This window comes from Cyprinodon tularosa, unplaced genomic scaffold (assembly GCF_016077235.1).
Source record: "Cyprinodon tularosa strain WSP-4 unplaced genomic scaffold, ASM1607723v1 ctg636, whole genome shotgun sequence".
Lineage (NCBI taxonomy): Eukaryota > Metazoa > Chordata > Actinopteri > Cyprinodontiformes > Cyprinodontidae > Cyprinodon > Cyprinodon tularosa.
The window spans coordinates 1028188-1044468 of NW_024039381.1; the positions used below are offsets into that span (position 1 = coordinate 1028188).

The following is a 16281-nucleotide window of genomic DNA, read 5'->3' on the forward strand; positions in this document are numbered from 1 at the left end:
GTGTTCCCCTGATCTAAATCCTACTGAGAATATTTGAGGTTGATTCACAAAGTAGGTTTACAAAAATGCAAACCAGTTCCAGACAGTAGATGCCCCCCATGAAGCTATTGTCAACACCTGGAGCAATATTCCCTCAAGCTTCCTGTAAACATTGGCAAATATTAGCCAAAAAAATTTTTAATTGAATAGCAATAATGGCTTTACTAATTTCCAAGGGCTTTTATTTTTCTCTGGTTTGTTTGTATTTTAAGTTTTTAAGACAGTCTTGAACATTTTAAAAGTTGACAGCTCAAAAGTTCTTTGCAAAACATATTTTTTCACTTAGCTCTGCTTAGAATTTTCTTTATATTAAGACTATCTTTATAAACTACATGACATAGTGAAACAAAAAAAAGAAATAAAAATAAATTCATGCTTGCACCTTAAATTCCCTTTAATCATGGCAGAGATCATTCCAAATATGTACATCAGATAAACACAAAGATGTTCCAGTATCACATAGAAAGCTCTTACAGTTTTACAGGCTTTCAATAAACAAAGTTTGGCACAATTAAGATAAATATTTACAGTGCAATAACATGTCATCAAAAAGCAATCAGCCCTCCAGAGAGCAGCAGAGAACAAAGGCAAACTGCAGTAGAGAAATACGTTCGTCTGCAGAGACATAAAAAGACAAGAGAAATCCTAACGACACATTCAGTGACCATTTCAAAGCCTGAGAAGTTGGATGCATCCTTGTGACAGATGCACAAGCTTTGGTAGTTGACAAAAATGCACCAATAGGTCAAGTTTTATTACACTGCTGTAAACGGTATAATAAAGAAAGCAGTTTTTTCTATCTTACTGGATACACATTTTCAAAATCTGATCAAGTAAAAATTTGGAAATTTTTGTTGAGACAAATGATAGAAACAATGTTCATAAGGCGGAAGTGCTTTTCTTTAAGTGTCAACTGTTGATGAAATTGTTTTAAATAACTTCCATTTATTAAATATAGGTCATAAAAGTGTGAAATGATGCATTCGCTGCACAGGAAGTGGATTTTATTAAACCATAACATCGGTTATGATACTGAAACTGTGTTATACGTGTGTAAGCATTTATACACAGAAACAAATCCCCCAATTACATGGCATGAAAAAATGAAGTTTCCTATGAGATTTACAGAGATGAAACAGGTACTCTGTCTACACTGGAAATCAGCACCATCTAGAGGTCTAAACAGATCTAAGCTCAAAACCTGAACAGCATTTTAGATGGCAGTGGTTGCAGTAGCACTGGTTAAGCTCTGAACATTTGGTTTATGAAGACATTTCCAGTGTATTCAGGATGTTGGTGTTTCAGACAGAAATGAACCAGCTTCTACTTATATAGATGACTGGAAAAAATCTTCCCTAAACGATGACCGTTATCTTCACCTCTGCTGTCTTTCCAAACAGGACAACTAATATTCATACTTCCACCAGAAATCCAGAGGGTGACTATTTCCATTGGATATGCATTGGATTTGAAAGCAGTTTTAGCACCATTCATCCAAACGTGTAACAGAGCAACAGATTCCTTACAGCCAACGGAGAGCTGCAGATCACAGGAAGTAAACTTTTCATTATGTTTTTAGGTGTTGATTTTATTTCTGCTTAAATAATAAATCTATGTTTTTAGCAGGACACACACTTCACAAGTTCATTTCTTTAAATATTCAATTCATAACTGCAACCAGGTTTTCCCCATTAGAGGATTTATTTGATCTTTATAGATTGTACCAAATTATTTTTAAAAATACTCATAAGTTGAGTAAATCAACAGCTTATATTGAACAGAATGAGTTTAGTTTTTGAGTAATCTAAAATAACACCAGCAAAACACAGCAATATAATATTAACTAAACAGTTACTAGTGATGACTAAAAAGCAGGTCTACATTTTGTATATTCTGACTCTTGATTTCTTTCATTGGAAATGCATCCTGTAAACCTTAACTGCCAAACACAATTGTTGGAGGACGTCATGAAAACAAAAAGCTGGCCTTATTTTTTAGACAATTATTTTATGCACATTTTGGATCATTTGTAAAGATGTGCAAATATGAATGTAACCTAGGTTACAGTAGCTTTTTTTTCTCTTGATACAGATATGTATCCTATTTATTATGCAGGATTAATCAAAATAGAAAGGTCAAAGTTTTGACATATTTCTAGTTTCATTTCTTTGACACAAAATCCAAGTGCCAATCAGAACAAATAACTTGCGTTACAGTTGAGGTCTTGGAAAATTTATAAAAACTTTTTATCTTGATCAAGATATATTGTTCTCTAAGAGAAAATTGTATAAAGTATAAATAAGCATTCAAAGAAGTTGATGAGCTCACTGTTATAGTTTCATGTCTCCACATTCCCAGTCAGTCCTCACACAGTACGAAACATGCAAGAATTAAAGCTGCTTTAACTATCTGCGTTTATCTAAACAGTAATTTAAAAATATCCTCAAGAGGCGGTGTTGACCAAAACATGGTGATTTTACAACTGTGTTGTAATCACTAGTCGTGGCAAAAAGCTATTTAAAACATAATCACTTATTCCAAACAATATTCCTTAAGCCCAATGACATTAAAAAAAATTGTCTCGGTTTTGCTCCAAACCAGTGAGGAACTGCTCTGCAGGATGGATTTGAAAGTCGAAACCTACTAATATTTCTGGTAATCTCAGAAATTTACTATATTTGAAACGATGTGTGTGGTGAAGGTGTGGTTGGATGTTTGTGTATGCTAGCTTTCCTGTAAAACAACATGCCAACAGGTATGCTAAAGTAATGTTTACTCCTTTGTGGACAGAATAAACCCAAATATCACTGGATATTTTATGAAAGTGTGACAGAGCTTGTTTTTTCTGAGGAAACAGGAGAGAAAGGCGTAGTTCCGGTTTCAGCTCATCTGCTCCAGATAGGCAGACAGCAGAAGTCCAGGAGGAAGAAACTCCTCCTGTTTGTTCACCACTTTAGTCTGGCGTGAGCCGTTGTAGTCGATGCCTGTGGAACCAAAACAGTTTAATCACTTCAATGTGTTGGAAGATATCAAACTGCCTTTATGGATGCAAAAACAGCACATAAATAGCGAGAAAGTCAGCACAAGGTAGTAATACCAGTTTGGTTAAGCTTATAAACATTATAAGTCAAGATAAATAGAAATTGTATATAATAAACTGTGTACTCACTGGCAGAGACCAGGTCCATATACTGGCAGATGGCATGAAGAAGCAGCCTCTCAAAACTGGTCCAAAAAAGACAAACCACAGAATCAAGATGATGAAATTTGACATCATCTTTTATTTTAAATTCAAAACAAGTATTAAGTTTGTTACAAGCAATATTCCTCTCTCGGCTCAACAGATATGCACACCTTGTCACATATGCAAATTCACAAAGTATGTGAAAAAACGTAAAGCTAAAACACAATGAAACTATGGAGTAGAAAGATGTATGCTTGTGGTTAGTGCAGAAGAAAATTAAAATAAAACTGCAATTTTGATTAAAAAATAAATAAATAAACTGCCGTTTTTATTGTGAGCAAAATCCCACAGCCCTACTCCGTACATTTTGGCACTTAACAGTGTTTGGTTTCCAAAAAAACAATAATTTTCCCTCATCAGAGACTGTTAGAAGAAGCACATAGTTGCTTTAGGTCTTAGGCTGCTATCATTACAGACTTACCTTTCCAGGCTTTATACTAAGCATCTGAATCCAGAGCTTTGAAGACCTGCGGATATTCTGACAACAGAAAGAGGATTTCTACCTGCTGCTGAGGATGGTTGTGTAAACTGAGTTAGGTTCAGCGCTGAAGAAGCTGAGAAGGTTTTCCTCGATGACTTCCAGCGTTCCCTGGAAAACAGCAGCAGTTTTCTTACTTCAAGGATTTTAAAAGCTGCTACTGTGCTTTTCATACGGTAGTGTCCTCTACACAAATAGGCTTTCTAATCAATGTTTAAAACCTTTTTTCAGGCCAGGTGACAATATTTTGAAGTAATGTTTTTCCCTTTGACTTTGGTACGGGATAATACTCAGAGGAATAGGAAAGTCACTTGGAAATGCTCATTTGTTTAGAAGCAAAATATACAGTGTAAAGACTCGAGCATTAACTGAAAGGTTGATAAATAAATGTGTCAAAATAGATCATTTTAGTTCTTAAATGGTAACAAGAAATACATACACTCAAAGGTGATATTTAGGATAATACTATAGGACAGGGATGCCCAAGTCTAGCCCTCATGAAGTACTATTCTGCAACTCCTACATAACTGACTCCAAGTCCTCATTAGTCCATCATTCAGATCCACAGAGGTCTGGAAATGAGTCATTCATTTGATTCAGCTATAAATCTTAAGAGATGAAGATTGAACATGCGGTAGAGCAGCTCTCGAAGACTGAAAGATAACCTTTTAGTCAGAAGGCTAAATCAAAAATGAATAAATTGAATATGTCAAATTAAGCAAATACAAAAACAATCGACCCACCAAAGAAGGAACAAAAATATGACCTGGAGAAACTAAAACTTTTGTAATGTAACACGATTGTCAAATCATGTGGACAGGATTCTAATGACCCAGCAGGACCCACTGATACACACAGCTAATGATAAGCCTCTCAGAACAGTAGAAGCTGCCAAAAACAGGCCATACACACCATGGGGATTTGCTTCCGTCTCAGAGTCGCTCGAAGCCTGCGATCGATTCTGTGGAAACACTCCTGAGCAGCAAAGGCAGGATATACTGTAGAGAGATGAATGCCTTTCAGACAAGCAGTCACAGAAAAGCCTGGACGTTCGCAGACATATAAACAAACAGAGGCTCACCATTTCTGTGGTCTTTAAGAAGCTGATTGGCATTTTTCTTCCTGGCCCCCTCCTCTTCCAACAGAGAAAGCAGCCGCTCCTGCTCCTCACCTGAGCAATTCATGAAGTCGCCCCATGGCTACCAAAACACAAGCGATTTATCACAAGATGGCCACCTTTCTTAGCAAAATAAAACATCAGATTAAGGTTAAAAATAAATGAAACCAGCTGGTGAGTAAAGGACAGTAAAAAGGCCTCCAAATATAAACATGTTTCAGAATAGTTTATTTCATCCTTTAAAGACCTTAAAAAACAGACAAATAAACATAAATGATCCAAAATATGGCTTATTTCAAGCCCTGATCTCTCCAACGGCTTTCTGTACCTGGATATAGTTTCCATTGGTGCAGGCTTCAGTAAAGATGGACGGGATAGCTGGGTTGCTGCAAACTTCCAGGTCATCTTTGGAGCATTCGTCCTTCTCAAGCAGGTTGGCAAGAAAACGGGCTGGAGAAAGGAAAACAGGTAAACAGTTAAGAGAAGAGTATGGAAATGCCATCAGGCACATCAGGCATTGCATGAGCTCCAACTGTGCTCACGGAGAGGATAGGTGTGTGCAAGAAGGATCTCTACCACTGGTAGAGATCCTTCTTGAAACGGAGCAAAACGTTTCAACTAAAGACAAAATATACAATGTGTTGAAAAATCTGCTACAAACAATAAATGCTACTTCTGCTAAACTGCTTGTGGACAGGATCTATGTGATAACTTGAGCACAGTCTGTTATGACCAAGGTATTAATAATCCACTCCAAACTTTTAGCTAGGAATATTTAATAGGGTTTACACTTTCTGTATCACAGCTTTAAGGCTGAAATATAGTTGCACGTTGGGTTGTCACACCGGTCTGTGTGCCCCATGCGTGAAAAAACAAAAAAACAGAGGGGCATTGATCAACAAAACAAACAGAAAGGTAGAAAAAAAAGAGAAGAAACAGCTGACATCCCACCTCAAAAATTGCTGAGGGCAGCATTGTTTATTTAATAACTGATGATTATTCAAGAATAATACGTGCATTACACAGAAACATACGGTGGGATAAAATGGTAGGCTTACATGATGACGATGAGGAAACAAGCCCCCTGTGAAGGCCATAGGCACCTTTCTTTTTTGTTAAACATATATAAATAATGTCATTTCACTAAATAAAAGCTGATAAAATAAAAGGTTTCAACATTTTAAGTTAAGAGTTAATAAACGGTTTCAGAGGAGTAATCACAACACTCTAAATGAGCAGCGCAGTTTCTGTCTCCCTGGCAGCTCGCAGATCAGCTTCTCTGATTGGTTGATCTGGCGCATCGGGCAACAAAAATTACATCTTTTCAACTCCAGCATACGCTGCTTGTGATATTTTTAACATTTGTGCGAAGTTTTCATGAGAAAACATCCCAAAAACAGGGCGTACCATTTGTCATTTTTTTAGTAAAGGGCATCAAATGTACACATTACTCGCTAAAAGCCTGCTACACCCACACTTTAAGACTTCTTCCCCAACACAGCATCACTATCTGTAATATTTTCACTGAGCTCATCCGGCCATCTGGGATCAACCCTTCCTAATTATATTCGTGACAAACGTATCTAAAGAAAGAATTTATCACAAAAGAACAAAAAAGACCAGATTATGATCCATCTACCAAAAGTAGGCCATGCAGAGAATGTCCATGCATCCCTGACATTTGCATGACACCAATCTCCACATATAACTACTGATAAAGGAAACCTTTATCAGTAGTAAATGTTGCAACAGTGGCTGTTTTTAATGTCTGGTTAATGTTATTTACTAAAGTTAATGTTATTATTTCCTCTTTACATGATTCATACCAGCAGAAATTATCTTCATTTGGCCCCTGATACTTGATCAAAAGTAAATAGGCGATATGTTTTTACATCCATGGAGAACCATATTTGCCCCCCTGGCTCAGCCAGTAGAAATGGAATCATGTATTCAGTAACACTCACTGTTTTCCTGTCTGCGAAGGCTCTTCTTGCCTTTCGCACGTGGAGTGAGGTCTGAGTTGCGGATGGCTTGATTGATGTAAAACTGCTTCTTTTTGGCAGGAGATACGCGCTTAGCAGGTGAGCAGGGCAGTGAGACGCATTTGCGCTCTTCTATCAGGCTGAGAAACAGAACAGAGATTACGTTAAAGCTGTACAAATGTTTGACCCTCAGGTTTCTACAACAAAGCCTTATGCACCTAATAATATAGGAGGTAGAAGGCAATATAAAATGGCTAAAAAAGCCAGAGCAGGTAGAAAACTGCTTAAACTACTCTAAAACATGAAGGAATGAACATCAGTCTTTGGATTTAATACAAGAGAAGAACATAGAGTTAACCCTTTTAATATTGGATTTAATTAATTGCTAAAAACGGAATGTTCCATTTCACAAAAAAAATGAAACCAAATCAAACTAAATGTTTGCAGCTAGTGTTATCACATAGATAACTAATTTATCAGCTAGGGGCACACATCTAAGGAGAAAAAATTATCAACTGATGTCACTCTAAGTCATGGAAACCAAAGTGAGTGTTATAATAGAAAAAAACAACAATTTTCTTTTGAAATTCATCCTGTCAAAAGGGAGTTTTCCTCTTCAGTCGCTACAAGCATGTTTGGTGGGAGGGATGCTGAAAAGTCAATGAGTTTATGCAATCAGCTGGTTTTCTTCAGATAGAAAATTTTGAACCAATCTGACTGTACGATCTGGTTAAATTGTCTCTGTAGAATACCTTGAGATGACATATGTTGTGAATTGGTGCTATAGAAATAAACTTAATTGAACCAATTTAGATTTCCTCAGCAGACCACTGCAGATTCTTTGTGGACAAAAACTTGCTGGCAGAGTGCAGAAAAGCTGACGTCAATTTAACGTCTCTCAAATGCTACATTGCACTTGAAATGTTAAATTCAAATATAATTATACAATAATATTATGATCGTGGGGGCAACGCTGGCCTAGTGTTTAGAGACAGATGCTTGCATCTGGTGAAGGCTGCAAGTTCCCTGGTTTGATCTCTAAACATTTCCACTTTGAGTACCTGAACACACCCTTTATTCCCAGAATGCTTCTGGGTGCTGCACAGGGGCAGCCAGCTGCTCCCTAAGAGATGGGTTAAATGAAGAGGACGAATTTAATTGGAAAGCTATGATAAATAAAGATAAAAGTATGTAGCTAATAAAAAGCAAGAATATCAAAAGCAGTATAATTTATAATTGTATCTGTAATGCTTTCCAGTGTATCAATCCAGTAAGCTAGACTAGTCCAGGGCAGTGAAATGTGAATCTCCTGCATAAGATGTAGGTCAGTGGGTTTCATGCTAGGGTCCTGCCCCGCCTCTGCTGGGCTCTCTGCACATAAAATGCAATTCTTAATCGTTGCAAGTTAATAGTATCCTAATAGACTGCATCTGATTTTGCATTATTTTATATTAAGCAATTTCTCATTACATTAAAAGACAGACAAACTAGCGTATCATATTACATTTACGACAGCTATTTGCTCGGTTTACTAATAAATGTGTTTCATTAATCATCAAACACGCATTAACGCTGTCATTTTCAGATGTTGAAACAATAATGTTGGTAAGGGTGATTGATTTAAAAAACAAAACAAAAAACTAACAGTTAACGTAAACAAGTTAGCCAGTTGTTAGCTAGCTGCTAAAGGGCTAACAAGGGCAATTAGATAATCTTTTATTATATGTAAAACTGCGACGTAGACTCAAATCATTGAAAGCTTATATAAATAATTCAGTAAGCCCAGACGAATTTATGTTTTAAGAAATATCATTGCATACTTCCTTTATTTACATTTTAAGTAAACTATGGTCCGTGCTAATGCTAACTAGCTAAAGTAATGAGGAAACTCAGTACTTACATGTAATCCTGATCTTCATTATCTGTCAAAACGACCATTTTATTCAGGTATATTGGGACAGAAGTGCAAGGCCAGCGGTATATTTACAGAATAAAAGGCAGCAGATAGAAATGTAGCGGTGCTAATAAATGGTAGCTTCTGGCTGCTAGCCTTACAGTGAAGCTGTTTGTTACAGCAGAAAGTGTCCGAAAGCGCAGCGCTGTTCACGACTCATTTCATCCTACTGTACAGACATTGTTACTGCGAATAAAAGGAGGGAAAAAACACGATTACACAACCAAAAACACACTGCTTAAAAAAAACAACTTAAAATTTAATATAGAATATTATATCAACCTGAAATAATGGAAACTGTATGTCAGGATATATATATATATATATATATATATTTATTTATTTTTCTATTTAGTTACACGGGGTGATACATTTCTATACATTTGGATCATTTTGGTTAATGTCCTATTTTTTTTAAAAACAATGAATGCATAAACATCTAAATTGGAGTAATTTGTAGCAGGGGCTGAGCTAGATGGGGGGCCAGGGGTGGCCATTGCTACCCTTAGCCAATCATTGGCCACCCCTACCATTTTTCCCTCTATTACAGATGGTGGCAACAGTAATACTCTCAAGTGGAATATTCAAAACATCATATATTAACATTTACTTGACAACAAAGGCTAAGTTCACACTGCAGCCTAAAGCGACCCAAATCCGATTTTATTGCCTACATGCGACCTGGATTTGATCTTTTCATGACAGTCTGAACAACACAGATCTGATTTTTTTTTTTTCCAATCCGACCCAGGCCACTTGGCTATGTTGTCCTGAATCCAGAGATGGCAAAAGTACTCACTTTCCGTACTTGAGTAAAAGTACAGATACTTGTGTTAAAAAATACTCTGGTAAAAGTGGAAGTACTGATTACACTTCTTTATTCAAGTAAAAGTAACAAAGTACAGGCTTGTAAATTTACTTAAAGTATAAAAGTAAAAGTAGAAACCACTTTTTTCATGCCGTTGCCTACATTTTAAATGGATGTCTGCCAATAGGACTAGATCTCTGTTGTGTTCATTTTCAATCATCTCGTCGTCCATGCTGCTATGCTAACGCCACCGCCACCAAGCTGCAATGATTTGCCGCCAATGAATACCGCCGAATCTGTCGATTCATCTTGTAGTGGTGCGTCAAATGCAACATAGACTCCCATCCAATTAGATTGAATTTGGTATTTATGACGTGAAAAATAATAACGGTAACTCCATTGAAATGATTCAAAACTAAAGTAACGAGCCAATTTTTTAAAATGTAAGGAGTAGAAGTAAAAAGTCGCCATAAAAATAAGTAGTAAAGTAAAGGAAAAATATCAGAAAAATCTACTTGAGTACAGTAACGAAGTATTTGTACTTCGTTACTTCCCATCTCTGCCTGAATCCAATACGAATCTGATCTTTTCAAATGCGATCTGTGTCTGAACAACGGCATTAGTAACTGACATAGGTTACTATTCTGCTTCTTGCTACAGAGAAGCGGCAAGAAAAACAAACACCATGGCGGACGATGATGTGGAGAGCAGTAAACAAGTTACACAAGCACCATCCCAGTTGCAGAAGCACACACTCCTCCCACATTCTTGTGGCCTAAAGTATGATTTTATAAGGTATAATTACACAACATTCCGCTAATACAAAAAAGGCATCACTCAAGCTGTTGAGCAACAGAAGGGATGTTAATCACACACAAATTTCACAAGTCAAGAATAAAGAAATAAACATCTATTTTCTTTAATCATTATCAATACTGTTATTGTGTAACAAAAGAGTTAAGTAACAAATTATTGTAGACACTTGGATGTCGGCTCAAATGTAGTTCTCATAGCTATCCAGCAGATGCCTCCATTCAATAGTGTTTCATATGTTTCGACTTTTGGCCTGTTGTGTTGGTTCATGGGGCTTCGAAACTGCCACCACTAGTTGAGAATGCCCCACAGACACTCAGCAGGGTCAGGATGGCCCAAAGCCAGCACTCTAGAGGTGCATTCCTGCAGGTTTTAGAGGTTTTTGCTTTAGCAAAGCTGATTTCCATTGATAGCTGATTAACAAGCTGTTATTGAACTGCAGTAATCAGAAACAGCTGTGCTGAAGCAGGAAAACCTCTAAACCCTGCAAGACAGCAGCCCTCTTGCCAGGTTTATATGATAAATAAGATGTGTATATTGTTGCAGCCCTAGGCCTCATGAGCTGGGTTATTTATTGGTGTGTCTGCTCTATTTGCTCTTCCTAGATGATGGGAATCTGGAAAAGGAAGCTCGGTCTTTGTGGAGAGGAAATACTTAGATGACTCTTTTGTTGTGCAGCGTGTATCAACGATAAACAACAACTGAGTAGGGAGATTGTGGATCTACCAGAAGTGGCATTTACCATTATTTAGAAGAAACCCCATGGGACTAAGGCCTGCATACTCCCTTGGGCGCTTTACCGTTCTGCCATTGACATGCCTGGACCACAATGCTTTAACAAAGACATCTACAATCTGTGTTTTTATTGCTCTAGTCCACTATTAAAATTCCAAAATGCCTATTAAAACCTAACGTAAAGCACCTGCATAGATCTGTGTTGCAGACGGTGTGAAAGTGTGGTAAAGAAGAGTGAGGGATGATTGATTTTAGATATGATTTTTGGACATATTCTGATTTTCTGATTTATTCGTTTACTTAGTTAAACATTATTTTGGACCTCATTTGTCCTTTTTTCATTTAAGAGAGCTTCAACATTAAAAGTAACACAAGACCTGTTGTTAATGCAGCTAAATATTTAGGGTCCTTTCTGCTTAAAACATTTAAATAAATCTTAATCTGAGTTTGCACTGCTAAAAAGTCAAAGTCATTTCCTTTGAAGGCTAGAGATCATCATGAATCTATATCAGCTTACAAATCAGAGACAAAATGCCTTTTTAATCAAATGCACAGGGCCAATTCCAAGGTTTTATCTAAACAGAAATGTTCTTTTTCTAGATGAATTATTATTTTGAGTGCAGAGACTTGATTTTTATGCATTCTTCACCATTTACACGTAAACTGAAGAAGAGGAAGAGGGGTGAGGATGCACGGTGCAATCAGAGCACCTCCTCTGGGATGCCAGAAAATAAGGTTTCACTAGAGTCAAACCTGTGCGTCTAAAAATGTACTTCTAGTTATTTACAGTATATAAAAAAAGAAGGGAATATTTCATCCATGTTGTATTGTGAACGTAGTGCACAATAAGGGTTCGTTACCACAAATATGACCTCTGGGGTTTCTTCGGTAATGGGATGAAACCATTTATATTTTCCTCATACAAAGCAGACAGGCCAACATCTCTCTTTTCATTTGATGAAGAAAAAATTCTTGAACTATACAATTTGACAAATTAAATAATTTTATTTTTTCCACCAAAAAACATTCAGAATAGGCTTATGCTTTTTTTGGATGTCATTTTAATAGAATATAATTCGGATCTTACAGCAGATATATGTTATTTTTTTCAAGTAAGAGTTTACATTCAGCAATGCAAGCTTTCTTTTTAAAGTTGCTCGTTCAGCTTTACTTGATTTGACATGCAGCAAGAAAAGACAAAAAGAAAAGAAAAAAAAAAGCTGAAAAATCAGCTATTAGCTCCATGTTTAAATTATAGTCATGGAGATATTGGAATGAAAGCTCACATACTTGTCCTTAGTCTTAAACAACACAGAAATATTTTAAATATGTTAAAATGAAAAATAGTTTTAAATATTTGAAAATGTAACAGTGCATCACAGTGCTTCAGACATTCAGCAATAAACCAAACGGATTTTTAGTTCTTCAAAGCCTTTTAACTCAGTGTATTTTTACTAATCAGGACTTTATCACTGATTGAATTTGAACAGTTTGGCAAATTATCTTTTGATAAAAATCATTAAGGAGCCACATCTGCTTCAATGGAGTCATTCTAGACTTCATTTATAAACATGCAAAATACAGATAAATGGAAAAAGGAAAACAAAAAATATAAATAACACCCACTATTGGAAAGTAACTATAAAACTCACAACATAAATTTCTAAATAAATTAAATGATGCAAAGAAAACATAATTATGAAACAAAGAGGTAAAATCTGCTGTAAACTGTCTTGTAATAACCTCCACCACTCTACAAACGTATATCTGTAAAATCCCCATAAAATTACACATAATCTGCTACTCTATGAATCTTTGCAGCATCTTGCTTAAAGTGCTTTCTGGAAAGAATAAATAAATCAACTGGAATATATCGTCTAAAGGAGACCTGAGAAACAAACTCCCCATTTCTGCACTTCACCCTGCATAGCACTCTTTAATATGAGCAAAATGTTACTTCAGGGAGATAAAACTGATACTTTCAGGCATTTTTAACCGTTCTAAAGCTACAGATATATGACGAGGTGAACAAGGCACCGCAGCCGTTTAAAAGGAAGAACACTGTTGACTTCTGACAGACCGACAGAGGTTTGTCATGAACTCTGCAGCATTCAGATGAATAAACAAGAGATAAGAATGTCTTCTCTGTCTTTGGTCCTGCACAGCTCACAGCGAGCTGTCCTGTGAGTTGGTGCCGACTATAAAGAGCGCAGCAGGATCGTTATTGGAGCTCTCCTCTCTTTGATTTGACCTGTGAGGTTTGCTGGACTCGCTCTGAACTCCACCGTTGCTGCTGCCCAACTCTGGAGGCTTTTCTTGTGTCTGAGGTAATCTGCTCAGAGGCACGCTGCCGCTCGTTTCCCCGTTGGAACTGACCTTTCTGGCTTTGGCTTTTCTCGGTTTGCTTCCTTTCGAATTGCTTTCAGGTGATTGGGCAGGAAGCTGTGGAGATTTCTTCTGCTGAGGGGATGTTGTTTGTTGTTGAGGCTGAATGTTGGGAGGATTTATTCTGATGGGAGGGTTTAGCTGTGGAGCGCCATTACTGATTACCACGTCTGTGAGGCAGTCATCATCTGTCTGCTCCTTTGCAAAGCTGACAAAAACCTACAAAAAAAAGAGGAAAAAAAAAATTAAATGAATCAGTCAAAACCAACCATATCTACTGTTTCACAGATCAAATCCTCTCTAAGCTGCGCAGCACGAATAAACCTTTTTTCGCCGAAGCGACTGCTAGTATCAGCTGTATTCTGCTGTTTAGTTATAATGAACTTGATAGAAAGACAACATCGGTTTCCAAACAAAACTCTAGTTTGCCATAATAACATTGCTGGAGATTCTCATTAATCCAGTTCATAGTAATAAAAAAAAAAGTAAAAAAATAAAATAAAAAAAAAACACTGGACTTTGTTTTCCAAGTTTGAAGATTTTTACCTCCCATCCAGTAAGCTTTTTCAATTCAAAATGCCTGGATTGTTCACATTTTGCACAAAAGAAGACAGTTGCTTTGAAAGGGGTGTGAAGGAAGCCATTTATGTTGAGAGGAAAACCAACCCTAAAAAGAGTGGGGGGATTCAAGTTTCAGCTCTCAAAAACCTACAACGCAGCATAGAGTTGATTCTTCCCGCTATTATCTCAAACCTCATCGTTATGCCAGGGACCAAGTCATCTTTCCTGCTCAACCAGGCCAACAATGACCTTAACAACTCCCCATTAATAAGGGGCCAACCCATTCTTCTGGTTCAGTTTGCATGTTTTCTAAGCCATAACAACACTTTGTTGGGCAATATATATATCTATTAAGCTTGGAACTCAACGCTAAGCCAGACATTTTGAATAGAAAAAGCTTATTGGAGGGGAAGCTAAATGTCTTCAAACTTGGAAAACAAAGCTCAGTGGTTTGTTTTTTAACATTGTAATGATGTTTTCTGACTTTAAACTGTTGTCATTTTGTTTATACAAAATCATCAGCAAAACACAAGATCACGAAGGGTAGTTATCTCAATTTGAATAAAAACTGGAAACATTTCAAAATGCTGTCACTTAAATTGCTTTTAACCTGCAATAAAAGTACAATAATATCAATTTAAAGCATAAAAAAAAAACATTCTTTAGGAGCCAGTGTTCTAGTTAAAAGGGAAATGTATTTTCTGTTCACCCATCTGTGTAGTTTTCAGACAAATCACTTTAGGTTACTGTTTTTTTTATACTACAGCAGGATTCTCCAATTTTAATGACAAAAATCACCCAAATGTTCCTTTAGAAATCTGAAGGCTTTCATCTCTGCTGGAATCTTCTTCCTCACCTGATCAAGGGTTGTCTGCGAGACGGAGAAGTCCACGATGCCAAGCTCCTCAGAGTTGTTCCCTAGAACATCAAAGACGTCGGCAAGGCAGCAGGCGTGCGATGGCAGCTGGTACTGCAGCACGTTCTGATGTCTCTCCTTCAACTCAATGATGGGAAAAGATTTCCTCAGGTGGGTGTCGATAGGACAGGACTCTGGGTCCGCTTTAATGTCCGCCAGACGGAGAATGATGGTGTATCCGTCTCCAAATCTAGCCACAGGATGGACAGAGATTGATCAAATATTCTCACAACAAATTTCATATAAATAAAAATCTTTAACATCTTTGCCTTAATGTTTTTCCATTGAACTGCATTATTATTCAAATATTAGATCTGTTAAAATTTACCTGAGGTAGGTTTAAAGGATGTGCAATTACTTTTTGGGGGGTTTGATTGAAAAAAATAAAAATGATTTAGCATATTCTCAGCATCCATAACAGGATTAGGATCACTTTTTCCATAAATTCTTGCAATATCAGAACAAATTTAGCTCTTAAATTAAAAAGCATGGTTATTAAAAGACCAAATCTTTATGTTATCCAAAGTGCACAATGTAAAAAGATTCTCTTTTGTTGGTGGAATATTACCCTTTTTAAATTTTTTTTAATTCTTTTGAATCAAACAGCTGTTGTTTATTTTGAAGTGAAAACACATAATGTTCAGAAAGAAGCCTAACACGATGCTGAGGCCAGATAAAACATGTTGAAAAAAAAAGTCAGAAAGTCATTAGATTAAAAAAATGTGAATCTAAATAAGTAAGTTTTTCTTAAAATGCGTGCAGTTTTTCTTGAATTGTGGAGGTAAGTGAACTAAGTGCCAATGTAACAAGACATTTTACATTTAAAATAAGAAAAAAAACAATAGCATTGTCTTATTTCAAGTACATATTATCTACTTATATTATCTTAAGAGTGTACGGTAAATACTCATTCCATTGGCAAAACATCTTATTTACCTGCTCAAATTAATGGCTAATATACTTAATTTAAGACATTTTTACTTATTTCTAGATTGTTTTTGCAGTGCAGGGTTGCAGGCGACAAAAAATAGAAATCTAAATAACAAATGTTTTCTTAAAATAAGTGCATTTTTTTTTTGCATTAAGGAAGTAAGTGAGACACTTTGCCAATGGAACAAGATAATTTACATTTAAAATAAGAAAAAAAACCCATTTATATTGTCTTATGTTAAGTGCATATTATCTAATCATCTAATTTAAGAGTAAAAAATTTCACTCCTTTGGCAAATCATCTTAGTTTACCAGCATT

General features: G+C 36.3%; 2 protein-coding genes across 2 annotated transcripts in view; both read right to left on the bottom strand.

Moving 5' to 3' along the window:
• Positions 1-408: 408 nt before the first annotated feature.
• On the bottom strand, positions 409-8975 carry r3hdm4 (R3H domain containing 4). Its single transcript, XM_038308397.1, has 8 exons — positions 8761-8975; positions 6843-7000; positions 5207-5328; positions 4843-4960; positions 4674-4759; positions 3787-3872; positions 3209-3264; positions 409-3023 (listed from the first exon to the last, which is right to left on the bottom strand). The coding sequence occupies exons 1-8, from the start codon at positions 8796-8798 to the stop codon at positions 2920-2922; spliced, it is 768 nt and encodes a 255-aa protein (XP_038164325.1). The 5' UTR covers positions 8799-8975; the 3' UTR covers positions 409-2919.
• A 3233-nt stretch (positions 8976-12208) lies between these two features.
• Positions 12209-16281, bottom strand: part of abca7 (ATP-binding cassette, sub-family A (ABC1), member 7) — a 45038-nt gene continuing 40965 nt past the window's right edge. Inside the window, exons 49-50 of the mRNA XM_038308401.1 lie at positions 14973-15222; positions 12209-13774 (exon numbers count right to left, since the gene is read on the bottom strand). Of these exons, the coding sequence (XP_038164329.1) occupies positions 13337-13774; positions 14973-15222 (688 nt within the window). The 3' untranslated portion in view covers positions 12209-13336. The remainder of the gene's footprint in view (positions 13775-14972; positions 15223-16281) is intronic.

Bases quoted from the DNA above. Each gene is read 5' to 3' on its own strand.
- r3hdm4 (XM_038308397.1), bottom strand. From the start codon at position 8,798: ATGGTCGTTTTGACAGATAATGAAGATCAGGATTACAT. The intron at 4,760-4,842 runs GTGAGCCTCTGT...ATCTCTCTACAG, and splicing joins TCTTAAAGACCACAGAAATG to TATATCCTGCCTTTGCTGCT. The intron at 3,873-4,673 runs GTGTGTATGGCC...GCTGTTTTCCAG, and splicing joins GACGGAAGCAAATCCCCATG to GGAACGCTGGAAGTCATCGA.